We start from the raw sequence: 24,177 nt of genomic DNA, 5'->3' as shown, positions 1-24,177 counted from the left end.
GCTCGTCTTTTGTACCGTGTGGCCTTGGATCCTCCATGGACTCTGTGCCTAAAATAAAGGCAAGAACTTTTGCCAAACTGTAGTGACTTTGCAGAACAGAAATATCAAATACAAATGGTGGTCAGGTCAGCATCAAATATGGAAATAGTTTTGAACACAATCCTCGTTTCCTGAGGCATATTGTGGAATCATGTGAGAACTCTGTTTAGTGCTTTATAGTTGTGTAAAAGGCATCTAATCCACTCTATTCCCTCTTTTATCACAGCTATCTAAAACCACAAAAGCAGGTATTTATGCTTATGCAAATGAGTACAGCTCTTAGCCCTCTCTCCCTGCAGATGAACAGGAAAAAAAAAAGAATAATGGCTCATGCTGCCATCAGCTTCCACTGATAGCTCTTCCTTGGCAGCAGATTTGCAAAGTATTTATTTTCTCTTCAGGACTGGCCCCAAGACGGCTATTATGTAATGCGTAACAGCCCTTTACTTTTGTCTCATTTACTTCCACACACCGCAGGATCATTTAAAGTGACCTTAAAAGTAATGAGGACATAATACTGTGACAGACTTGTACATGAGAAAATTAAATTTAGCAGGGTGTGAATATTGTTTGAAATGCACATTTTCATTTAGTATCTCAGCCACTCGGCTCGATAGCCGACTCTGAAATGTTGATGAAACACAGTATTAAATCCGTCCTGTGCATTTGAAGTTGTTGATGAAGACCCTTACACTTCCCCATGGACATTGTCCCTTGAATGAGAGATGTATTTAATTGATTTTATTCTGCATAATTTAGTTGCAGACTTTCTAGCTTCTTTTTTTTTGCAACTGTGTGTCCTGGATTTACTTTCATCTGATCCTGCTGCTGCTGCTCTGTTTCGGGAGATGTAAGTAAAACATGCGTTTTAAGACGGAAAACACTGTGAATGCTGTGAAAAATTTTCTTTTTTTCTGCCAAAGCTACATATAAAAGATGGAGAACTAATAACCAGTATTCAGGCTGATGTTTGTCAGTGCTAGTTATGACTTTGGAGCTCATCGATAAATCATTTGGGACCGTGGGCAGTTCGCACTTAACCCACTTACCTTAATGACGGTGAACACGTCTGCAAATATGACAGTGCCGCTATTGACGAGGACGTTGATTTTTTTTAATGTCAGATTGCTCAGATGAAGAGTCACATGAGCAAACTGTACATCTGTCCCATTGGCTATAAGGCAAATTAATGTATGTGCAGAAACTGAACATTCAGCCCTAAAGGCTACAAAAGACAGTCGGGATTTTGTCGGGCGACACAATATGTGTTGTATTGTGTCCTGTAAAGTGATAACAAATCATCGCGAGAGACCTGAAGCAAGTGTGACAGCACCTAGTGTGATTTTTGTAGAAATACTGGTTTATGCTTTATTTTCCACCTCAGCTCTGCTCTCCCTCTCTTCTCATTTGCATGCAAGGAAGTCAACGGTGCAACCTAAGAGTCTTCAAAGCCCGTCTCCAGGTGATGGAGCAGCTTGAGAGTTCACATCTGATCATCTCTTGACTGGAGTTTTGATCATGTAGACTCAAGCTGGGCGAGGAGCTCTACATGTTTACAAATTCATACTGGGATTTCGGATTGGCAGGGGACTTATATTTCATCTTCAAAATGTCATGCTTCTCAATTAACACTGATTCCCGTTGCATTGCGTTTGAGAACATTTTTCACAACAATTAATGACTTTTTTTCTTTAATTAATTACCCTTTTATTGGAAAAAGAGACACCATCATAAAAACACAAAGTATAATGCAACATAATTAAACATTCTGTACATACTCATATATATTTATAGTCAGTTTTAACCAATTTCACAAATATTTACATCATCCAGGAATGTTCTTAATTTAGCTCATTAACAGTTTTTTAAAAGATAGTAGCAACCTCTAATGCCGTAGCCACAGTTACAAAATTTGGTCTCTGCTTGTGGATTTCCGCACCTTCAACGCCGGTGTCATGCTGTTGCTGAGGAAAGTAAGGAGGGAGGGTCCCGGCCCTGGAGAAGTTCTGCACGCCGCTCCTTGATTTTGGCCGATTTGTGCCGTAACCAGAGTCCTTCCAGGAGTAGGGATAGCCGAGAGGATTGTTGAACACCGGCATTGAGGAGAAGCCTATCGTGTACGCGTTGTCTCTGGGGGTCCTGAACCTCTGCGGCGGCGCTGCACAGTAGGTGGCTTGGCAATCCCCGGATAAGCTGTTAGCAGTGCTGGACGAACCTGACACAAAAGTGAAATGGATGGAAAATAAGGATGAGAAAATTGTTGACGCAGACATCCCATTAACCAACATTCATCATTTATGCCATTCTGGTGAATAGTTATGTTTTATACAACTTGTGTGTGTGTGATGTGAAAACGTCAAAACTCATGGAAAACTCACTTTTTAGCTTCGGTTGGAAGGTACTGAAATTCTTCTTGCCTCCATCGCCGCTGATATCAGAGTCACTGTCGTTGAAGTCACTGTCCCCTTTGCCACTGTCCTTCACGCTCAGCTGGTCAGTGTTGCCGATGCCACTGCAAATACAATCAGCAGACAGAGGATGAGCCACCACTGTACCACATTAGCTTGATTATTGATTTGTTTTCTACGTACAATTCCTGTTGCTGTGCTACCAATGTGACGCATGGTGCTTGTTAAGCATTCTGTCTGTTGAGTGAGATTGGACTGTTACAGTTATTCTCCTATCTGAGAGAAGCAAATGCATTTGGTCGTCTTACCTCACTTGCAAGCAGTATTTGTCACCTTGCCACACGGATGTTGGTTGGAAATGCTTGGAGGGCAGGAACATCTGAGGGAACATACAAAATGACAGCGCAGAGCTTAGTTTCCATTTCTGGCACAAAGATCAAGGCGGCACTCGGGAACATCGTATGCATATGAAAATGAAAGATGAGAGAAAGCGGCCGTGGTTCGCTCACCTTTGTCTCCGAGTCGCCGCTCCTCTCCTCGTACAGGCAGGAGTCATCCAGAGACGAGGAGGTCCTCTCGTGGAAGAAGCCTCGTTGACCCGTGTATATGTTTGGTTCTGCGGAGCCGAGCATGGGCAGGGGCCCGCTGGCGAACAGGCTGTGACACACTTCTCTCTTGGCGCCTCGGCCTCTGCCCCCGCGGCTGAGTTTGCACGTGACGACAACTACCACTATTGCAATCAGCAACAATGCACAACCCCCGCTGAGCATGATGATGACAATTAGTGAGCCGTCGAGGATGGAGCCTTCCTCGCCACTTGACCGCAGCACGACGACGACCTGGTCGTCGGCGGGCTCCGTGTCTGACACGACGAACCTGACGGTGGCACTGCTAGAGAGCGGGGACCTGCCGTTGTCAATCACGGCGATTTGAAGTTCCAGCACGTCCCCGATTTCAGATGTCAGCCATTGTTTTAAAGCAATCTCTCCAGAGTCCTTGTTCATGGCAAAAAGCTTGGGGTCACCTTGCACAATTTGGTAGGAGAGCTCGCCGTTCACACCCTCGTCCCCGTCCTCTGCGGAGACACGGAGGGCGAGGTAGCCGGCGGGCGCATTGAAGGGCAGGGGGACTTCGGCCGAGTCATTCAGCAGGACAGGGAAGGTGAAGTATGGGTAGTTGTCATTCTGATCCACCACTCGGATCCTGATTGTGGATGTGCTGGACAGAGAGGGAGAACCTCTGTCTTCTGCTTGGATCACCAGCTCGATATGCTGCAGAGTCTCATAATCAAAAGACCTTAATGTGAACAAAGACCCCGAGAGCGAGTCCACAGAAACATAAGTGGACACCGGGGCCCCGGCCGACACCTCTGAATCTAAAAGTTTATAGGAGACCTTGGCGTTCTTTCCCACATCGGCATCTCGGGCAACAACGGTGGTCACGTACGAACCCGGAATGTTGTTTTCCAGGACTGAAACCTCGTAAAGGGCCTTGCTGAAGAGAGGGGGGTTGTCGTTCTCGTCCGTTACACGGATGGTGTAGTGGCTGACGGTTTTGAAAGGGGGGCTGCCCAGGTCCTCGGCGACCACAGTCAAGTTGTACTCTGGCACCCGCTCTCTGTCTAGCGTGGTGCTGGTGATTATCATGAACGTGTCCCCGTACGCCTGCTGCAGGCTGAAGTGCTCGTGCCCGAGCAGGCTGACGCGCACGTACCCGTTGGAGCCGGAGTCTCTGTCCGAGGTGCTGATCAGGGCCACGAAGCTGTCCGCGGCCGCGGCCTCCGTGATGTAGGCGACCCCGTCGCTGCCGGAGGTCATCGGCTTGATGCGGATCTCGGGCGCGTTGTCGTTCACGTCCACCACGTCGACCACGAGCCTGCAGCTGGACGGCACGGCGCCGGCGCCCAGGTCCGAGGCGCGGACGTGCAGCTCGTACGAGCGTCTCCTCTCGAAGTCGACCGGCGCCTTCAGGGTCACGTCGCCGGAGTGCGGGTCGACGTGGAAGAGGCGCGCGGCCTCCGGCGACGAGTCGTCGGCCAGCGCGTACGTCACCTCGCCGTTGACGCCGTCGTCCGGGTCGAACGCGTGCACCGTGGCGACTCGGTGGCCCAGCGGGGCGTCCTCGTTCAGCTCCACCTTCAGGGAGCTGCGGTCGAACGTCGGGCTGTTGTCGTTGACGTCCAGCACCTTGACGTGCACGGTCATGGAGCCGGAGCGCGCCGGCTGCCCCCCGTCGGACGCGGTGACCCGCACGGTGTACGAGTCCTCCACCTCCCGGTCGAGTTCCCTCACCAGCACCAGTTCGGCGCACTTGGCCCCGTCCTCCGCGACGCGCACCTCCACGGCGAAGTGGCTGGAGGCGGAGATGTTGTAGCGCTGGATGTAGTTGTCACCCACGTCCTGGTCGAGGGCGACCTGCAGCGGGAACCTGGAGGCCAGCGGCGCGTTCTCCGCGATCTCCAGGCGCGTCTCGTTGCGCGGGAAGCGCGGCGGGTGGTCGTTGATGTCTCTCACCTCGATCTCCACGTGCACGAGCTGGAACTTCTCCCGCGACAAGGCCACGATGTCGAAGGCGACGAGGCAGCGCGGGGACCCGGCGCACAGCCGCTCCCGGTCGATGGTGTCCGCGACGCTCAGGAGTCCGTCCACCTGGCGCATGTGGACCACGGAGGAGTTGCTCTCCTGCATGAAGCGGAACGACGTGTGCGCGTCGTCGGCCGGGTCGATCTTCAGATCTCGGGACAGGTTGCCTATCTCCGTGCCGGGTGCGTCCTCTTCGTAGGTGAAGTACTTGGTCGTCGTACAGCGCACAGAGTGGAAGAGGAAAACAAGCGCCACGCACGGTCCGACTCCTAGGATCGTGCACGATCCCATGTTGAGGGGCTACAAAGTTCTGCCCGCCAGAGTCATGCACGCTGCAAAACACTCGCAGGTGGAGTCAACGCTGTGTCCAACTCTGCCTCTGCTGTGGGACTATAAGCCCCGGTATATGCAAATGACCTGGCCCCAGCGACCAATGGCCTTCCACTGGTCCACCAAAAGGAAACCGTCTGTCTGCAGCAAACTGCTGCGGACTCTTTTTTTCTTTCTTTTGTTTGTGTGTGTGTGGGGGGGGGTTGCAAATGGTTGAGTAGATAAACTGATTGTGGTACTTTAATAAGGCTGATAATAGTGTTGCTTGAGTAGATCTGCACATGGCAATTAATTAGCTAATAGACTGTACGTGCCCCATCAGGGAAGTTGAAGTCTGCCTGTTGGAACATTTGAGGGATTGACTGGCTGACTTCTAGCCACTGCAGTCAGAGGAAAGGATGCAGCAACTGCAAGGAACTAAAAAAAGATTACAAGAAGACAAGATCCAAGTCAAATTATAATAGAAGGTTAATTGCTGCAAAACATATAAGTCGAGCTCACATCAGAAAACATTAAAAGCACTTAGGTGCCCCTACATGAGCCTTTGCATACATTACCTCTGCCTTGTGTAAGGTGTGTAAGGTGCGGACGCAGTCGTGGAGAGAAAACAGAGATTCTACATTAAAACACTTTGTCCATGTACAAGTACAGAAACATGATCCGTAGAATGCACATGAAGTAAAAGTGGGAATAGTACAGATTGACTTCTGTTAGCGTTTTTATAATATTTATGATTTAACATGTGAGCAGCATCTTAATGGGGTAGTTGGCCAATGTTGAGCTAATTTGTACAATTCCTCATTTTATATGATTATCACATGTTTTCCATGTAAAATATTACTCTGCAAAGTAAAACATATTATAAAGTATGACGTATGACTTTAGTTGTGACTGAAAAATAAACTACTACATGTGTGAACGTCCCTCGGGATAAATCAAATATCTATCTATCTTTGTCAGACAATGTCAGCACAGTAAAAAGTATAATATTTCCCTCTGAGATGTAGTGGAGTATAGTTAATACATGGATTTAATGCCAATAAGTTCAGTACAATAAACTAAAACTATATTTCTGTGCATATTTCAATGTCCCCACTTACTTTCCACCACTGGATAAAAGCAGGAGGAAACTTGAAAAAACATGGAAGATGATATGATATGATCAGATAAGATAAGATTAATCCTTTATTTGTCCCACTATGGGGGACATTTGCAGTGTTACAGCAGCAAGAGGAATAATCAAAATAGAAACATCAGTATAAAAGTAATAAATAATTCAACATGTAATATAAACTGAAATATGAAAACTAGAAATAATGTATATATATATATGATACAATAAGAGAATATATACAGTGTGAACTAGGATTGTACAGACATTGAAATTGCACAGTGAAGTGAAATTATGTTTTTTATATAGATAATCATATGCAGATATTGGGATCTCACAGTGCTCATTCTGCTCAGTCTGGCATTTAGGCTCGAGACAAAGAACCCAAAACCACAACTCCATAATATTTATTTCAATACTGCTTTTATTTTCTCCCAATCATATCTGCTTCTGCACAATAAAGGAAAAGCAGAAGCCTATCTTCTTTCTGATGATACATATAAAGAATATCTGACTTCAGGAGGATAAATAAGTCAGGAGGAAAAACTAAAGTAAGTGGACCCCCCCCCCCTCCCCTCCAACACACACACACACACACACACACACACACACACACACACACACACACACACACACACACACACACACACACACACACACACACACACACACACACACACACACACACACACACACACAGCTACAGCTCCCATAGTGATAACAAAAGAGCACGAGTCAACCAGACCTTTGTCAACCATATGGGTGATTATCTTGTGCTGATTAAAAGGCGTCTGCAGCCCTTCAAAGGGCTCTCGACACCTCACGACAGTTCGGGTTAAATTTGTTGGAGCCCCCCCCACCCCAAGGGCGCACACAGGAAGGTGTTAAAGCCCACACAATGAAGAGCATCAGAGATATGTGTGACTCTGTGCAGTGAGGGGCGATAAGGGGCTCTGTTCTGCCTTATTTTAAGTGTTAAACAAGACCCAGAACAACAGGCAGTGTTAACAGATAAACCGGAATGTGCAGTATTCTCCCATTGAACTCGGAACACGCTTCAGTCGAACCACATGTGAAGCCGAATGCTCAGAGTTTGTTCTCCAATCCGACAAGTGGTTTTCCCCCTCAGCTGAATCCTGTGAGATGCCACAACTCATTAAATCTAAAGGGGTATTTCGGAGCGCTAGCTGATACAAAACTTAAATCGTTAATCTAAGAAGTCCAACGGCATTGCATCATCACTTGTGCTACTCAACACACCCAGTGAGAAATTATCTTAAACTGCGTTGACTTTAAACTCAAAATGTTGCCTCCGTCTCTCATAATCCACTTCTTTCTTGCTTATTTTTTCAGGCGCTCGCAATCTTTATTTTCACCCCTTATTACCAAAAAACAAGATTATGCTGAACATATGAACAACCAGCCAAAGGGGGATGGAACCTAAGATACTTTTCTGCCACTACCAGACACACAAAGCCTTCCTGACAACGGCCCCATGCTGGCTGGGTGTTGAAATCCAGGATTTTATGGGTGTGAGGAGTCAGAAGGTAATGCAGAATTATTAGCCAAATGAGTTGTTTGCCACTAAGAGGATTACACTTTAATCTTATCAAATGTCTCACGCACTTACCACTTTGTGTTGCAACGGTTTCAAGGTAACAATCAGCTGGAGAGGGAAATATTTCAATCTTAAAATGAAAGCACCGACATAAAGCTTAAAGCCGCAGCTGCACAGGTAGTGATAAGTTGTTCATCTGGGATTTCATACATGAAACCCATACGCTGCGTTCGAGCCTCCAATAGAAGAAATATCATTTACTCATGTCCAGAGTATTTTTCTAATCAGCACATCACCGCAAGGTCACCAGAGGTCCCACCACAAACAAAGCCCGGCTAACACAGGAGTGATACTTGTTTGTCACCAAAGTCAGGTGATTAATGCAGATCACAGCTTGATTAAGACGTGTGTGGTGACAGTAAGAGCATTACAGCAGAGTAATGGGTTTGGCCATCTGTTCTCTCACTCAGATGATTTTAATTAATGGTAAGAATATTGTTAATCTTGTCGTTGGCAGTCAACACCGCACTAATGACAACGGTGGTCAGGAATCAGTCCGATGACATCGTTCGAAGGCCATTTGAAGATTGTTTTTCTCCTCCTCACCCGCCGCCAGGTAGGGAGGCAGGAAAAGCATTTGGTGACTCTGGGAGCAGTAATCCTGGCATATGCCACTGGGAACAAATGTCTCAAAGGCCCACCCTTTGGATAACAGCCATCATGTCACCCGCCACACAAGAACATTGCATTCCTGCTTTTGTTTTTTTTATGTTTTTCATAGTTCCCAGGTCCCCCCCCCCGCTTTTCAGTAAGAAAAAAGGATTTAAGAGAATTCTATTTTTGTAGGTTTATTGTTTTCTCTTTTGATCGTCTCACAGTCTAATTCTGTCAGTCCCGCCGAGGTTATTCTGAGGGGAGTGACTCTGTTGCCACTCTTTGACGTTGTCAAAATATACAGTTATAGCAATCAACAGGTGAACCACTTAACAGTAGAGTTTTATTCATGACTTGTGGTTTGAATGGATTTTCCTGTCATGAAAACTAGAAACACTTACACGCCGAGAAAACGTTAACAAATTAACAAAAACACAGACACGGAGCAGGGACACAAAAATACGGTTATGTGCACAGACGAAACATATAAAAAAAACTAAAACGTGACTCTGCGTGCCAGCTACCTGTGGGTAAAATGTGAATGTAACACTGCTGTATCAAATGACTGTTGTGGCACAAATCTAGGATCATTCAATTTCCAATATTAAGACTGGGTTTGATCTTCCTTTTAAAGTCTCGTGAAGTGTTTTATGGAATTTGAAAATAATCATATGAAAGAAAACGTCGCCTACCAACGCCGATAGAATTCAGATGCAAAACAATGAGATCCATGAATTCTGTTTGAAATTTGATAACAGTACCGAGTGGTTGTCTGGTGTCTTGAACAACCTGTAGATTCCTCATACCAGTGTGTTCAAACATTTCCCCCGCTGCCAAACATCTAAATGGGGCTGTGATGATAACTGTACAACCCTGACGGGAGAGGGACTCGTATTCATGACACAGAATATGAATTTATAACATTTATGCAGGCAGAGACTTTCCTCGCTAAGGCTGGGAAAAACGCGTGCAGTCGTCCTCGGGTCTGCCCCTTATCAGTTTCCTCATCTCACTTTAACCTTAGGTGCTCCAATAAACTGGCGGTGTACATGTCACTGCCCTGGCCGTGAGGGTCATGTGGAGGGTTTAATCTCGGCCATTTAGGCTGTCTGAAAGGCAGATGAAACAAGATTATCCCGTGCTTGGTTGCTGGCCCGTGGTGAGACGAGAGGGCGGAGGCATGTGAGCAGCAGCTGTGGAGGTGCCAAATAGTCAGACTGGCTAGTGGTCTCTGTTGCTTTTGGCACCTCCCGCAGCATCGCAGACACAGACCCCCCCCCCCATCCTCGCAGCTTTCCAAATGATCACAACTGGCCAAATGTTTAACATACTGTCCCTAATCACACTTAACATTCTGTCACAATATGTTCCTGAATAGCTTTTAGGGCCACATAAATCACATTGGTACTTGTTGCCTTGATGTTATTAGGTCTAATTGCCTTTTCTTCCTGTTTGTGTGTGTCAGCTCTGTAACTAATGCCCTCAGATCATCTAAGGAGGGATGATATCTCTGTTTGCACTGCTGCTGCATGTAGGGACATGTGAGGGGCAACTTGAAAAGACATATTTGTAAAACAAAGATCAATTATGGAAATAAATGCATAACATAAGAAAATCATATAATGTCTTGACTATCTTATGATGAATGAATTAGTCTATTAGGGCTGAGCATGAATAGCACAGGGTTTCCCTGTAATTAGATCTCAGTGGACTTCACGTTTTAAACAAATCCAGAACATTAATATGGATGCCATGTAAACACGTTTCCAGGATTTTCTTCATGTTGGCCACAAAAGGCTGAGTCTATTAAGAAATTTGGAAAGACAGATTTTGTTGTTTAAATCTCCTAAAAGCCGAGGCAGATCAAAAGAGGCATTAGTATTCAGAGACAAATCATGTTTGGCTGAGATTCCTCTACCCCCACTCAACTCCTACCAGTCCCCACTGTGTAACTAATGCTCGCTGCCTCAGAACGATTGGAACAACAGTTGCTAGCTGCACTCCATTATGCACAAGCATTTCTGAATAAGCTCTGACCATATGTACAAACAGGTAGGCCACTGTTGCATAGAACATTTGTCATTATGATTTAAGCGTCGAGTCCAGAATGCAAACAATCCAATCTGAACGCCATTAGCAAAATGCCTGCAAACGAACCACGGTGACGAACAAAGCAAAAAAAAAAAAAAACAGGTCTCAGAACGGAGTCCAGTCATTTCAAAACAGGGAGTCGACCCTGGAGGTTTGGATTAAAACCAGGGAGGAGAGTGCCATCTGCAGGTTGAAACTTTGCCATGGTAACATCAGACGAAGCGCAAGGAATAACACATCCTGAATGAGCATGTCTACATTCTACCCAAAAATGATTTTCAGACATACCCAGATCTGTAACTTCACTGATGATATACATTTTATAAAAAAAGATATTTCAAGCAGCTCTGTCAGGAAATGTGTAATGAAAGTCAGGCCGAATTGGAACAGAGACTATCAACCTCAGACAGGTCCAGCAAACAATTGGACTCTACTTGAAATCCCCTCCGCTCCCCTCACAATAGAGCGTGGACTCGGTGTGTGTTTTCATACTTTCCGTTGGTAAAGGATCCACTACGGGTTTCAATCCAATTAGGATGACTACTCCACATTTCATGCTTCATATTGAATTTCACCGCCTTCAGCTACACGGATGAGGGCCACAAAAGATCAGCAGGCCTGCACATTAACCCCCAGTGATATTCTGCCTGTGACGATTGCAGGAGCATATTTGACTTGACATGTCCCTATCCAACTTTCACCTTGATTTTCATTCTCCACGTCACCGCTGAACTGGTCACAGAAGATATACTACACCGCCGGAAAGCTCCTTGTTTCCGTGCATCTGCAGGGGAGGATTGCACACACTTTGCTCTCCACATTGCCATGGCTTCTCGGCTGTTACTATATCAGGTGAAGTAAATACAAATTTGCTTGGTAGTCCAGGCACTGAATAAATTTGATTCTCTCTAGGACGGTTATGTTATTCAAAGCAGGTACGATTAAGTATAACCTCCTTGCTTGTGTGTGTGTGTGTGTGTGTGTGTGTGTGTGTGTGTGTGTGTGTGTGTATGTGTGTGTGTGTGTGTGTGAGTATAAAAAAAAAATATGTGTGCAAGGGTGTGTTTATATGTGCCTTGGATGTGTGTGTGCATGTGTATGTCAATGGTAATGTGTGCCTTTTCAAGGACCAGCTCCCTCCCTCTCCTCATCCTCATCCTCATCCTCCTCCTCCTACTCGTCCTACTCGTTCCTCCTTGAATATATTTCACATCTCCATACTGCCATCCTAGAATGTCGCCTCCTTGAAGCAATTTCCTCTTAGCCATTATCTGATGGGTAAGAACTGTTTCCCATTGGCAGGTGCAGATGACACTTGGGCTGGGCAGGAGCTGGCTGTTAAACGTAGGACTGGCTCCTTACCAAAGCTCCAGTCGGCCCAGTCCTGACAGCCCCCACAGGGCTGGCCACTGGGGGCGGACTGTTGGGCCAACTGGCCACTGAGGGGTGTAATCACTCCCCCTGACATATTTGGCACAAGCCATCCATTTGCTCCGCAACAGAGAGGACTGTGTGAATGACTTGCTTAATCCTGCTAGGCCAGGAGATGGCAACATTGAGGTGGGAGACACAAGCTGGAAAACCTTCAACGCTGAAATTATTCACACTATATAGATTTTAGAGCGTTGACAATTTATAATCAGTAGAATGACAGGAGGTATGATAAAATATAAAATGTGACACAATAACACTAGTGAACATGGGTAAAAGATTACAGCGATAAGTAAACACGATCCTAAATAAGTTTCAGAAATATAGTATATCGCCTATATCAGGGGTTATAGTCATTAGGTGTACACATACATTGTGAATACTGTGTGTTTAAAGGTACTCACTGATAGACAAGAGCTTGTTCCAATAGCAGTGATTCTGCAAAGAGACAGAAAACATGCTCCCTTATTCTTTCTGCCTTTACTTATGATAGTTTACAATTAGGAATGCAAAATTGCAACAAAGGCACTAAAACGGATCCCAAAATGTGTATGTGTGTGTGTGTGTGTCTATGTACGTGCGTGCACGAGTGGAGCAGGCAGATAGATTCATGTTGAGGGGCATCAGCTTAGAAGATGTTTTGTTTCCCCACTGTGTGCCGAGTGCAAAGGAGAGTTAAGGGATTCCAATCTGGTCGTCGAGTCCTGCGGTGCGAAGAATGTTTGGAGTGCGCTTGGTGATAGCGGACTCCATTACGGGGCTGAGTCTCAGGGTAGCCTGCCATTGTGCTGGCAAGCGAGGAGGTTAATCAGATCCCAGCTCCATTATGAATGCTTGCTATTTCTAAAGGGCTCTATGAATAGAATACTGTAAGCTCTCGTAAAAATGAATCTGGGCTCGGTGCTTTCACGGAACAAGGCCTGATAAAGAATAGTGTTGGTGTACATTTGAAGAGCTTCACATCCCCCGGAGAAAAACCAAATTAGTGTTTTATGGGAGCCTAGTTATTAATTATCTGAGATTAAGAAATTCTCATTCCGGCTCTGCGGCCATGTTTCCCGTGCCTGCTTTGTTTGCTTTAAAGGACAGATTAGCTTAATTGATTTCTTTTTAAATAATAAATTAATTTAATATTTTGAGTCATAAGCATGTGCTTTCACAAACTGATTAGTATTTTTATCAGCGTCTTCTCATTAACGCTGTTAAACATTCTTTTTTTATGCACTCTTGTTTCAGCCAAGGACTATAACGCTTTACATGTTGTAATTGTTGATAACCTGGGTTGGCAGTAGTAAGAGGGATTTATTCATGCACGCACGCACGCACGCACGCACGCACGCACGCACGCACGCACGCACGCACGCACGCACGCACGCACGCACGCACGCACGCACGCACGCACGCACGCACGCACGCACGCACGCACGCACGCACGCACGCACGCACGCACGCACGCACACACACACACACACACACACACACACACACACACACACACACACACACACACACACACACACACACACACACACACACACACACACACACACACACACACACACACACACACACACACACACACACACACACACACACACACACACACACACACACACACACACACACACGGCCAGTAGAGGTTGGGCAGGGTCAAACTCACCTAAACATGACTAAAAGGAGGAGGCCCCTACATGATGACACCACCGCCATACCCCCTACTCACACATTCAGCTGTAAATCCTTTAGATTAGGCAGCTGGTGAGTGCTGCTGCTTGTCTGATGGTCCTACAGATTTATGATAGTTATATCCCACTCATATGCTCAAAATTTCAAAGGTTCACACCGCTGATGATCATAACATGGACAATGTCAATGTTTTATTGCTTTTATCACTTTATTAATTTGTTTTTGTCCATTCCCAGATGTCCGCTCTTGTCTTTTTGTATTTTTTTTTCTTTTATTAGGGTGGAAGCACTAAAAAATACAATTTGAAAAGTGCACTATAAATAAAAAAAAATGGATTATGAAGACTACAATCGCATAATGTTTGCCATGAATCATAATCCTGTACTCATAATGTTGCATGTCTGAGTAGAAAAGTGAATGAGGAGGACAATAAGACAGGGCTTTGGGGATCATACAAACAGGAACATTCAGCAGTCTGCCATCAAGACCATATACTCTAACTGTGATTTAGTGGGAAACAAAACTAGGACTAATAGGACAGTTCATACTTCGCTCAATTTGCAGGAAATCTAATTTCTTTGCGAAGGCACAAAGGCTAAAATTCAACTAAGTTTTGTGGAACAACAGAGCACTTATCTGGAGGAAATGTGTTAATGGCCTAGACAGAGCTATTCTCAGAGAGGAAGGTATTTAAGTACTGAAGATGAAGTGAGATGGAAAATCTAATTTCCATAAGAGAACAGGGAAAACAGTCTGTCAGAAGGTGTTTTTTTCCCCTGTTGAATTGTCAGAGTAATCATGGTCGAGCCACAGTCAGGGCAGCAGACTAAGGGGGGGGCATTCTCTCCCAAAATACGAAGAAATGAACTTCAACAAGCACACACACACACGCACACGCACACACACACACACGCACACACACGCACGCACGCACGCACGCACAGCAGTAGATACACATAGATGCAGGGATGCACAAACAGTGCTTAGTCTCAGAGGAGCAGACAGTGAGCACATTATGCAAACAGAGGCTTTGTGTGCATGCCGCCGAATGCGTCTGTGTGTTGGAGAGAGAAATTAGACTGATTAAAAATCAGGAGGAAGGGGGAAAAAAATAATCACAAACTGTTAGATGGATCTCCTAGGGGCTAATTAGTATGTTGAATTTTGAGCCAGAAACACTGTTAAACAAATCTGAAAAAGTAGGTTTGTTCAATTGTTGTTTCCTGAAACCCATTTTTTAAAATGTTGCACATGTTTACATCTCGAATCCGAACCAGTGTTGCACGAGAGCAATAGAAATGTGATCTGCATTTCTGCGGCATCACATTTTTTTCTTTTTCTCCTTCTTCTGCTTCCGCATGATTTATTTCTTTGCCGTAGCGTGGCTGAATGTGAAATGCAAAGGCGTATGAGTTACAGGAGTTGGTATTGTATGCAGTGGAGTAGGGGTCACGGACACTGAGAAGCGGTCAGCGAGTCTGCAAGAATGAGATCAACTTTCATGTTGAAACCCAGGTAACAGTGGAGAACCACTATTTTTCGGCTTTGTAGCAGGAAATGAACTATTGTCAGTTTGTTTCCATTGTGAGGTATGCAATAGAAGGAGTAAAAGAGCCTGCAGGAGCAAAATGAAATGACCCTCCTCCAAAAAAAACAGAATAAATATTAAATTCCATCCGAAGAATAGACCATCGCAGGATGTTTTGTCCTTGACCATAAGCTGAGCCCTGAAGATATTAGTTCAAGGGAGAGAACAATAATCTGCGCCGGGGCCAATTCTGTTCACCTTATGAAAGGAAAATCTGCACATTACCCAGCTCTTCAATCTATCATTTATAAACTTAATTCTTTTTCATGCACCTGCTATCAGCAGTCAGCCAGCCCGTATGAATATATTCAACGTCAGACAAAGGCAGTGAACAGAAGGAGATCTGTTTTATGTTTCGAGTACAGGCAGATTTCTGCTTCAATATTTAAACCGTCTTCCCACAGTCTAAAGCTTTCAGTATACTACTCAGTGTTACTTGTCTTGTAGTCCTCAAGTTAAATAGAACAACGAGGCTTGGTAGGCAGGATGGCCATGACATGACAACTGCACAGACACATAAAGTGCAGATAAGAAGAAAAACTATCAGCTTTCATTCATAATCCTTTCAAAATCTGTCTTAATTATAGAGAATTTTAGGCTAGAAATTGAATGCATGCATAATAGGATTGACAGTTTTCTTTTGTTTCGGTTTCACTGCAACAGATACTGTGTGGATTTCACTGCGATGACCCTGCGGAGAGACCGGTCCAAAGCAGCAGCCCACATGAATTGGTAAACGCATATACACTGTTTTAGAGCACTGTTCGTTACCTGGTGCTGTACGCGGCGTATGGCTCGGCTTGTTGTTTCTAGAGAAAATCGCACGATTGCACACAGTGGTTTCATTTGGCTGCCTCGATCTTCGCTGGGAGCCGGCGTCTCTTTGCCTAAAGCCGGACGGCCGGCAGGGCGGGCATGCACCGACCGAGCTACCGACAGAGCCGCGAGGAATCCGGCAGCAGGTCAGCGAAGCACACCTGTGCCTAACTAACGCCTGTGCGTCTGCGCCTGCAGCGAGAGGAGGACCTCTCAGCACCGAACCAGGGACACGAGGACGTGCAAGAAGAGGTTAGACTTGACCCCACAAGAGGAACATGTATAGGTGAAAAGAACCGAGTCAACTATGTGGAAGAGGAGCGGAGATTTAAACATCAGCGGCTCGTGTAAAGTGACCAGGAACCAGTGTGCAGCCTGGTCTTGATATACCCGACTCAAATTCATCCATTTACCAATGAGTAAACCAATCAATGACCGCTGAAGCGACGGCACAAGCAGTTTTATCGATTAGGTGAAAAGGATATACCTGCAAATTCTTCTTGGTGAAAAAAGGTCAATGCACTCAATCTGATGCGTGACCCAAATCTACCCACCACACACGCCTTCAGGGTAACTGCCAAGTGCCACACCTGGATGGAAGTTGTCCTAAATGTACCCACAGCCCGCCACCAGGAGACCCGAACAGAAGAACCAGTCCTGAAATATTAAAAACCCACAGAGCTAAAAAAAGAAAAAAGAAAAAAAGAAAGACAAAAAAATCCCTATGTAGCATATAATAATCTGTGCTTGACTGGAAATGCCAGGCACTGACAGTTAGACAGGACTACAGCATGAAAGTAAATTATTTCACATGCCCTCTGGCTTGTACATACTGTCTGTTTCACAGATATTCACCCGGCCCAGACACCCACAGGTCTGCTCGTCCTCGGGGCACAGCTCCGGTCTTCACGAATCACTACACAGGAACCAAAGCAAAACACAACAACAACTAACGCTTCGTATTTACAACATACTGCATTAGACTTACACGTAAAAACCAGTGACCAAGCTCCGGTCGGGTTCAGCTTTTTCAAAACAGATTTTAAATTGGTATTAGCCTCCCAAAGCCTCTGAACTAATAGTTATTACTGGCATTAAAAAAAAAAAAACGTTGGTTAGGTCACACGTTGGGATGAATTAAACAATTATGTAAGCTTTCACCATGTAGTTGGTGTATTGTGTAGAACTGACTTCCTTCAGGAAAACACAAAGGTTTGAAATTGTAAATTGCATGAAACGTCCTGCAGCTTTTCCCTCCACACAGTCGTTCACCTTTCCCCTTTCAAAAATTGCTCTGCTGACAATACTGTGTATATCCAAAAGGTAACAATCCACACAAAGACCAAAATCATCAGTAAAATTGCCGACAAGTGTCTCTGTAGCCAAAAGCCCCCAAATACAGCTTTTCTCTCTTTGCAATGATCATATTACATGGAACTATTGTAAACATACAAGTGATGTTCCTTTATCACACAGAACATGGACACACTACAGTTTATTATTATGTTCATGCAGACAGGCACACTGCAGCAGCAGATGAAAACAGTCCCGGTCCACGATACTACTGACTTTGGTTTTAGTAGTTTTCTAAAAACAAGAGGTGTTTTATAAATTGTTGAGCCGAAATTGAAAATTAATCTATATGTGTGTTGATCTGTTTACATAGATTCTTGTCTTGACTGGGAATGAATGGGCTTTGGGCACAGAGCTACAGACACAGTTGTTGATTTTTGTCTCTTGGTGTAGTTCATTGACAATAACGAATAACATCATCAGCCTAATTCATGAAGAAATAGAAAAAGTGGGTTATTTGCTTCATGATTTGGGCGAACTGTCCTACACAGCAATTTCACTATACGTGTGGTTCGATGAAGTTTATTTTGTTGAAATGCTCGAAGCAAATTTCGCCACTGTTGTTTCCTACCTGCACACTCTGAGAACTGCCACAGCCTGTCACCGCGAAAAATCAAGCGGAGAACTTTCTTGTCAGCCTAAATCACGTTCTCTGATGCTCCCCCACGTTCAGAGCCTCTGTCCCGGTTCCATGCTTCCACACAAACGGCTGTGCACAGCGAGTTACCGCGGAATCTGTGTGGTTTGCTCGGGCTATGTGACACGCCGTCACAAGTGATGTGCCGGATCAAACTGACAATTCAGACGCATGAAAGAAAAGTTCCCCCGCCATTTTGTCGGTATAGGGCTGATCAGCTTCGATACTAGTTGGTGCAAATGCTGATGAAGTACTCAAACGGGGCTGGAGGAGCAGCTGTATGAACTCATGTCTGTTTGCCCTCCAATGTTTTCCCTCATAGCTTTTTTTTGAAGAGCACGCAAATCTCCTCAACACCGCAAGACATTTCAAATAAATTCTTCATAGGCCTGTCAAAATGCCTTTCCTCTCCCCTTCAACACCAGCAAGAGACTCCCGTGATCTACTATGAAATGGCCTCATTGTGCAGGGCATCAAAGATTCTCCCGCTCCATCTCCGGGTGTGCTCTGAACTGTGAATTTCAGATTCAGACAGCCCAAGGCCCAAGGCCATGAGCCGCGAGCGCTGCCGAAGCACTCTGTTGCCTCACACATCTGAAATTGGCTGACATGTTTAAGTTTGCTGTACCTTTGCTCAATCTTTGTGGGATTGCTCCGCGGAAACCATGCAAGGCCAAGTGACTCAAGACCTACATGTGTCAGGGCAATAACTTTCCCCCCTTTCTGTAATATTCCTCCACATGCACACATTTTGACGAGATTTATAGTATATGCAGGAAGACCGTTAGACACATCAGCGTGTAACACGGTAATCTGAGGGAGGATATTTGACAGATAGTTTTCCATTCGGTGCTGTAATCCCTTAATATCTTACCAATAACTATTAAGGGTTTAATGTCACCCACTCTGTTGGCGTTTGAGTTGATCCTCTCTCGGTTATCCTGAACCCAGGACACAGCTGAGACTGACTGAGCCCATACAATCTTCTTTAAAGTCTCCTCTCACAGGTCGCAGAATCCGCCGTGCAGGGACAGGACGCTCGGAGGAAGTCACGCCGACCATGTCGGGTTAACCTCCATCCACTTGCTTCTGTGGAATATGAGAGTGAGACACACCAGGTGATGTTCCACCGTCGAGGGGAGAAGTGGGGAAAAAAAAGACAACCGTTAAAATCTTGAAATGAAGGGATCTTAAAACCACTTCATTGCTGTTACACTGAGTGAAGCTTTCAGCCAAATTGTGCATATTCAAGCTCAGACTAAAGTCAGTCAGAGTGTGAAAAAATGTAGATCACACGATCTGAGAGACGGAAGGGGGTGGGGGGGAAGAAAAATCCACATTTTAGAGTCTCCTCAAAAATACCCCAGTTAATTTTTCATGGCTGCACCTTTTAAGAGACATGTCAGTTTGATTTAATGTTCGGCTGACAGTTATTGGTTTTTGGTGTTTACCTCTTATCACTTCAGAAAACTGGGGGAGGCCAATTTATACTCTGGATGCACATAACTCGGCATCAAAAATTAAGATCTTGACGCCCTAGAAACATTATAAAAGCTTTCTATAATGCCGCTGTGTGTGTGTAATTGGTTGTGTTCTCTCTCTCTCTCTCTCTCTCACTCTGTGTGTGTGTGTGTGTGTGTGTGTGTGTGTGTGTGTGTGTGTGTGTGTGTGTGTGTGTGTTAGGATGGCAGGGGCTTTAAAATTTATCAGTATTTTTCTCTATTCTGTGTTTAGACTGACGTACCGTCACAGAGCCCAGAGCCACTCCTAATGCCCCCGTTTTTCTTCCTAGGCCTCATCTGCAGCTTCACTCACTCACTCACTCACTGAACCGCAGACAGTTTGCATCTGGATGATGGAAGTGCGGGGCCCCGGCTGTTGTTTGCAAAAACTCCCCATTACCGGGGCCCGGAGTTTCGCTCTTGTCGAGCCCGAATTTAACATAACAAAAAACAATCAGGCGGCAATAAGTGTTCATTGACGCAAATGCTGGCACACAAAAGGAAATCTTTCAAAGGAGGCTTTACGGTGAGGAAATTGTCTCAAGTGGTTCAAAGGATTTGAAGTGGGAGAAGGGAGGATTGATGTTTGCGCCGCGAGCCCCTGAGTAGAACTGGCCCAGGGTCTAATCAGAGACCAACAAGCCCCCCCCCCCCACACACAAACACACACCTCCACAGCCCCCCTCCCCCCTCCACAGCTCCCCTCCCTCCCTACACACCAGCCATAGGATTTCCCCTCACTATTCAGGGGCTGATAGATGAGCCGCTCTTTGTATTTCACCCATGTACTTTCTTAAATCTGAAAAGCCAATTCATCTTGGGCAAACGCATGAGGGGGAGGGAGTAGAGGGAAAACTTCAAAACTCACCCCCCCCCCCCCGCCCTTGCCAGTGCTCAAGTGTCATTCACAAGCTCTCTATGCACTTTGTGTTTTTTTTTCTCTCTTGTCATTAATTGTTCTGGTGTTTCTCCCCCGTCACGTCACGTGCCTTGACTACAACCGAAATCCTAACTTGGCCATCGTCGTCTCGTCGTCCCCCCCCCCCAAGATAAGAAACAGTCTGCACAAGCTGTTTCGCCGAGGAAAGATTTCGCACAAAAGGGGGAAAAATGTATTTGTTTCCTGATGGACCGGATTAATCTTTGCTTTTCAGGTACAGTCCTTTTCAGACACTGAGGCAAAGAAGTTTATCTATGCTTGCTGTCAAATAGAATTCAAGCATTTAGCCAGCCAGACAAATAAGCAGTGTAATAAATCATCCCCCCTTCTTGTGTGTGTGTGTGTGTGTGTGTGTGTAGAAGGGCATCAGAGAGGCTGCAGTGTGGACAGCCTGTTTGAAGTTTAGGCACTTTCATTACACACATGTCAACAACCTGTACAAAGTTTAATGGTCCTGCAGTGAACTCGGGGGCACATTTTTTACACTCCCAGCAGCAAACGGAAAGCCTATTTTTTTTTCCAAGAAGATTATTTTTCAGCCAGAAATACATTACACACCCGAGTATTTTTTTCCTCTCTCTTCTTCTTCTAATCCCACAGTGTCTCACCGTGCCCATGTGTTGAGAGAAACGGTGTCATGTTTAATTAGCAAATTCTCACAGTGAATGTGGACACCTTGTTGACACATCCATTCCACATGAGCTATTGCTGATTCCTTTGAATGCAATTTACATAATTATACCTCATCCAGCCCTGTGAAGCACACGCCTCAAACACCATGTTGCTCGCAGCAAAACAGCATGGGGAGAAACAGCCATATTAATGCTCGTGGCAAGAAAACACTGCACGTTGAAGCCGCTTCCTCCATCTGCATTATATGAGACATGATGGTCTTTGCTGCATTACAGATACCCCCAACCCCCTCATATAAACACGCACACACACACGCACACACACACAAACACATAACACCGCCTGCTCTTAAAAACACACACACACACACACACACACACACACACACACACACACACACACACACACACACACACACACACACACACACACAGGGGGGAAATCTCAGTGCCTGAGAAAGATGACCTAAATTTCCACAATGCTCAGTACTTACTGTACATATTTAACTTGATCCGCCTTCAGTGTGCAAAACCTATCGCGTCCCACCTAATTTCAAACCGTAAATTCTCATTTAAATGCACAATGTTGCAAAAACGAGACTCGCCAATGGTGAGTGTATAAGCTCTACGGCAACATTCAAAGTCAAACAACACCCGTCCTCCCCAAAGAACAACGACGCATGACAGTCTGAATTGCCGGAACGCACTGTCAGAGGGCTCCTCCGAAGCTCCCGGCATCGAATATCCCTCTGAATGTTGTGCTGCTCATCTAATAACTTTGTTCATGTCTGCTGTGGGACACGTCTGGTGAGACACCTTGAACACTGGGATAAAGCTCTCAGTCCAAACATAAAGGGAGAAATGAAAAATTCACTTGCCTGATTGTCTGCAAACTCCGGGAGCGGAATCAATAAAACATAACATTGGCTCCTCTCTGAGTTTAAGGCCTCCGATGAGGTTTGAAACCCCCATGTGACGTCGGGGGGGCTTTACTCGCGCATATGAAAACACCAGAGTTTTATTTTGATGTTTGAATTAATCAGCGGAGAGCATCCTCAGAACAAAAAGATCTGATGTTGCCTGTGGGATCTGCAGTCATCGGAGATTTCACAGCCCCGTATTTAAAAGCATGTTTTGAAGAACGTATTTCAACAGCCCATAATAAGCCAGGGCGATCCAAAGTGCCTCTCATATCGGGTCCATAAAACTCAGTCGATTTTTTTTATTTTCCCCCTGTAAACTTTTTACTTTCTTTTATGTCCCGATTTATCCTTTTGGTGAGTAAAATTCACTTTCTAAGACGTACATTGAAAACAGTCTAGCAATGTGCAGCGTGTTTAAACGCGGCATTCGAGTGAAGGTCAAACCTCTGCCAAGTGTGTCACTCCTGACAATACAATGGGGCAATTGTGCGGACCGGGTCCACATATGTAGATACCAGCGGGGGACAAAGGACACAGCTAGATAGGAGGGGACGGTGACCCCATTACCGTGTTGTAAAAGAAATCCTTTCAGCCCCCCCGACTCTAAATAACTGTTTGGAGAAGACAGAAGCCGACAGCCCCTCTGCCTTTGGATCCCCCTGTTTCTTTAGTCCTCTTGTGTTAAGCTCTTTTTTTTTCTTTTTTCCTTTTTACGCAGACACGACCATAGCATCTCATCCTCCATCTCTTGGCAAAAAAAAAGGCACACCAGCGTATCTCCCAAAATGTCAACGTATCTAACAATTCCCTCCTGAGCGAAGAAGAAAACACTTAATTGAACACGTGCTACTAGCTTGTGCTGCGGTGTCAGAAAGGCTGCGCGTACTAAAAATGCAACTCAAATGCCATATTTGAATGTCAAGTTAAGACACGGGCAGAATAGCTGAAACACAAAGAGTTGGAGCGAGAGGGAGAGAGGGAGAGCAGCGAGTCTGGCTTCTGACAGACTCACAGTGTTGACTTCTTAAGGCAAGCGATCTCCCACTAGAGCAATGTTCGGTCGAGCTGAGCTCCACCACACTGTAATTTGCCTCCGATTTCTAATCTTTGCAAAAGAATGCGAGAGCTAAGTGCCGCGCACAACTGCAGACTATCATGGCATTTCTTCAGGCACATTATGGACCAGAGTGATTAGAGAACTTAAAATGCAAAGGCATCCCTTGAAACTGAATGCATTTACAATCCCATTAAATATGGAATTGTGTCTGTGGGCAAACAGTAAATTCAAAATATCTTTCCCTGCAACAGTTTTTTTTTTTTTTTTCATACATTTTCCATTTGCCACTTGCTTCCTTCACTCTCTTGGAGAATCTGTTTGAGGCTGTGAATAATGTGCCCCGTAACTTTCACGGAAATTGCTACACTCAACACAACTACATTGCATTAATCACAAAAAACACCATCACAATTTTCCATAAGCATCATGATGACATTTTCTCAAGACTGATGAAAGCGGCGGTCGGTCGCTTTCATTGCAAAAGAAAAAAATGGGAAAAAAAAGAAGTATTATAAATTGTCACAGAGATATAAAATCAAATATTAATATAAAATGTAGCTTGGATTCAAAGTCTTTCCGAGGAAGTGACCTTGAGCTCATGTAGTAGAAGATGTAGTTTTTTTTTAAGTATTATATTCCACTCTCTGTGTTATTATCATCTCCAGCTGAAGAATGTTATGTGAAACTCATATATTTGATAAAACTTGAACCTCTTGCAGGTCATAATGAGCAGAAAATCCATAGATGCAAAAACAACAACCATTGAACATTACATTTTAGACCATCAAACAACGCAATTACATGTAATATGTAAATGAAGCCACGGCAAACTGTGGAAT

The 24,177-nt window shown here is 45.0% G+C and overlaps 1 protein-coding gene across 1 annotated transcript; it reads right to left on the bottom strand.

The window, feature by feature from the left end:
* Window positions 1–1,728: 1,728 nt before the first annotated feature.
* On the bottom strand, window positions 1,729–5,551 carry pcdh8 (protocadherin 8). Its single transcript, XM_035651425.2, has 4 exons — window positions 2,957–5,551; window positions 2,756–2,826; window positions 2,418–2,551; window positions 1,729–2,254 (listed from the first exon to the last, which is right to left on the bottom strand). The coding sequence occupies exons 1-4, from the start codon at window positions 5,318–5,320 to the stop codon at window positions 1,905–1,907; spliced, it is 2,919 nt and encodes a 972-aa protein (XP_035507318.2). The 5' UTR covers window positions 5,321–5,551; the 3' UTR covers window positions 1,729–1,904.
* Between the last annotated feature and the right edge of the window lie 18,626 nt (window positions 5,552–24,177).

Source organism: Scophthalmus maximus, chromosome 14, assembly GCF_022379125.1.
Source record: "Scophthalmus maximus strain ysfricsl-2021 chromosome 14, ASM2237912v1, whole genome shotgun sequence".
NCBI lineage: Eukaryota > Metazoa > Chordata > Actinopteri > Pleuronectiformes > Scophthalmidae > Scophthalmus > Scophthalmus maximus.
This window is presented reverse-complemented; position numbering and strand designations above follow the sequence as displayed.

Excerpts from the sequence above, each read along its gene's own strand:
- pcdh8 (XM_035651425.2), bottom strand. The coding sequence starts at position 5,320 with ATGGGATCGTGCACGATCCTAGGAGTCGGACCGTGCGTGGCGCTTGTT. Across the intron at positions 2,552-2,755 it reads AAATACTGCTTGCAAGTGAG|TGGCATCGGCAACACTGACC; the intron begins GTAAGACGACCA and ends TTGTATTTGCAG. Across the intron at positions 2,255-2,417 it reads CTTCCAACCGAAGCTAAAAA|GTTCGTCCAGCACTGCTAAC; the intron begins GTGAGTTTTCCA and ends CTTTTGTGTCAG.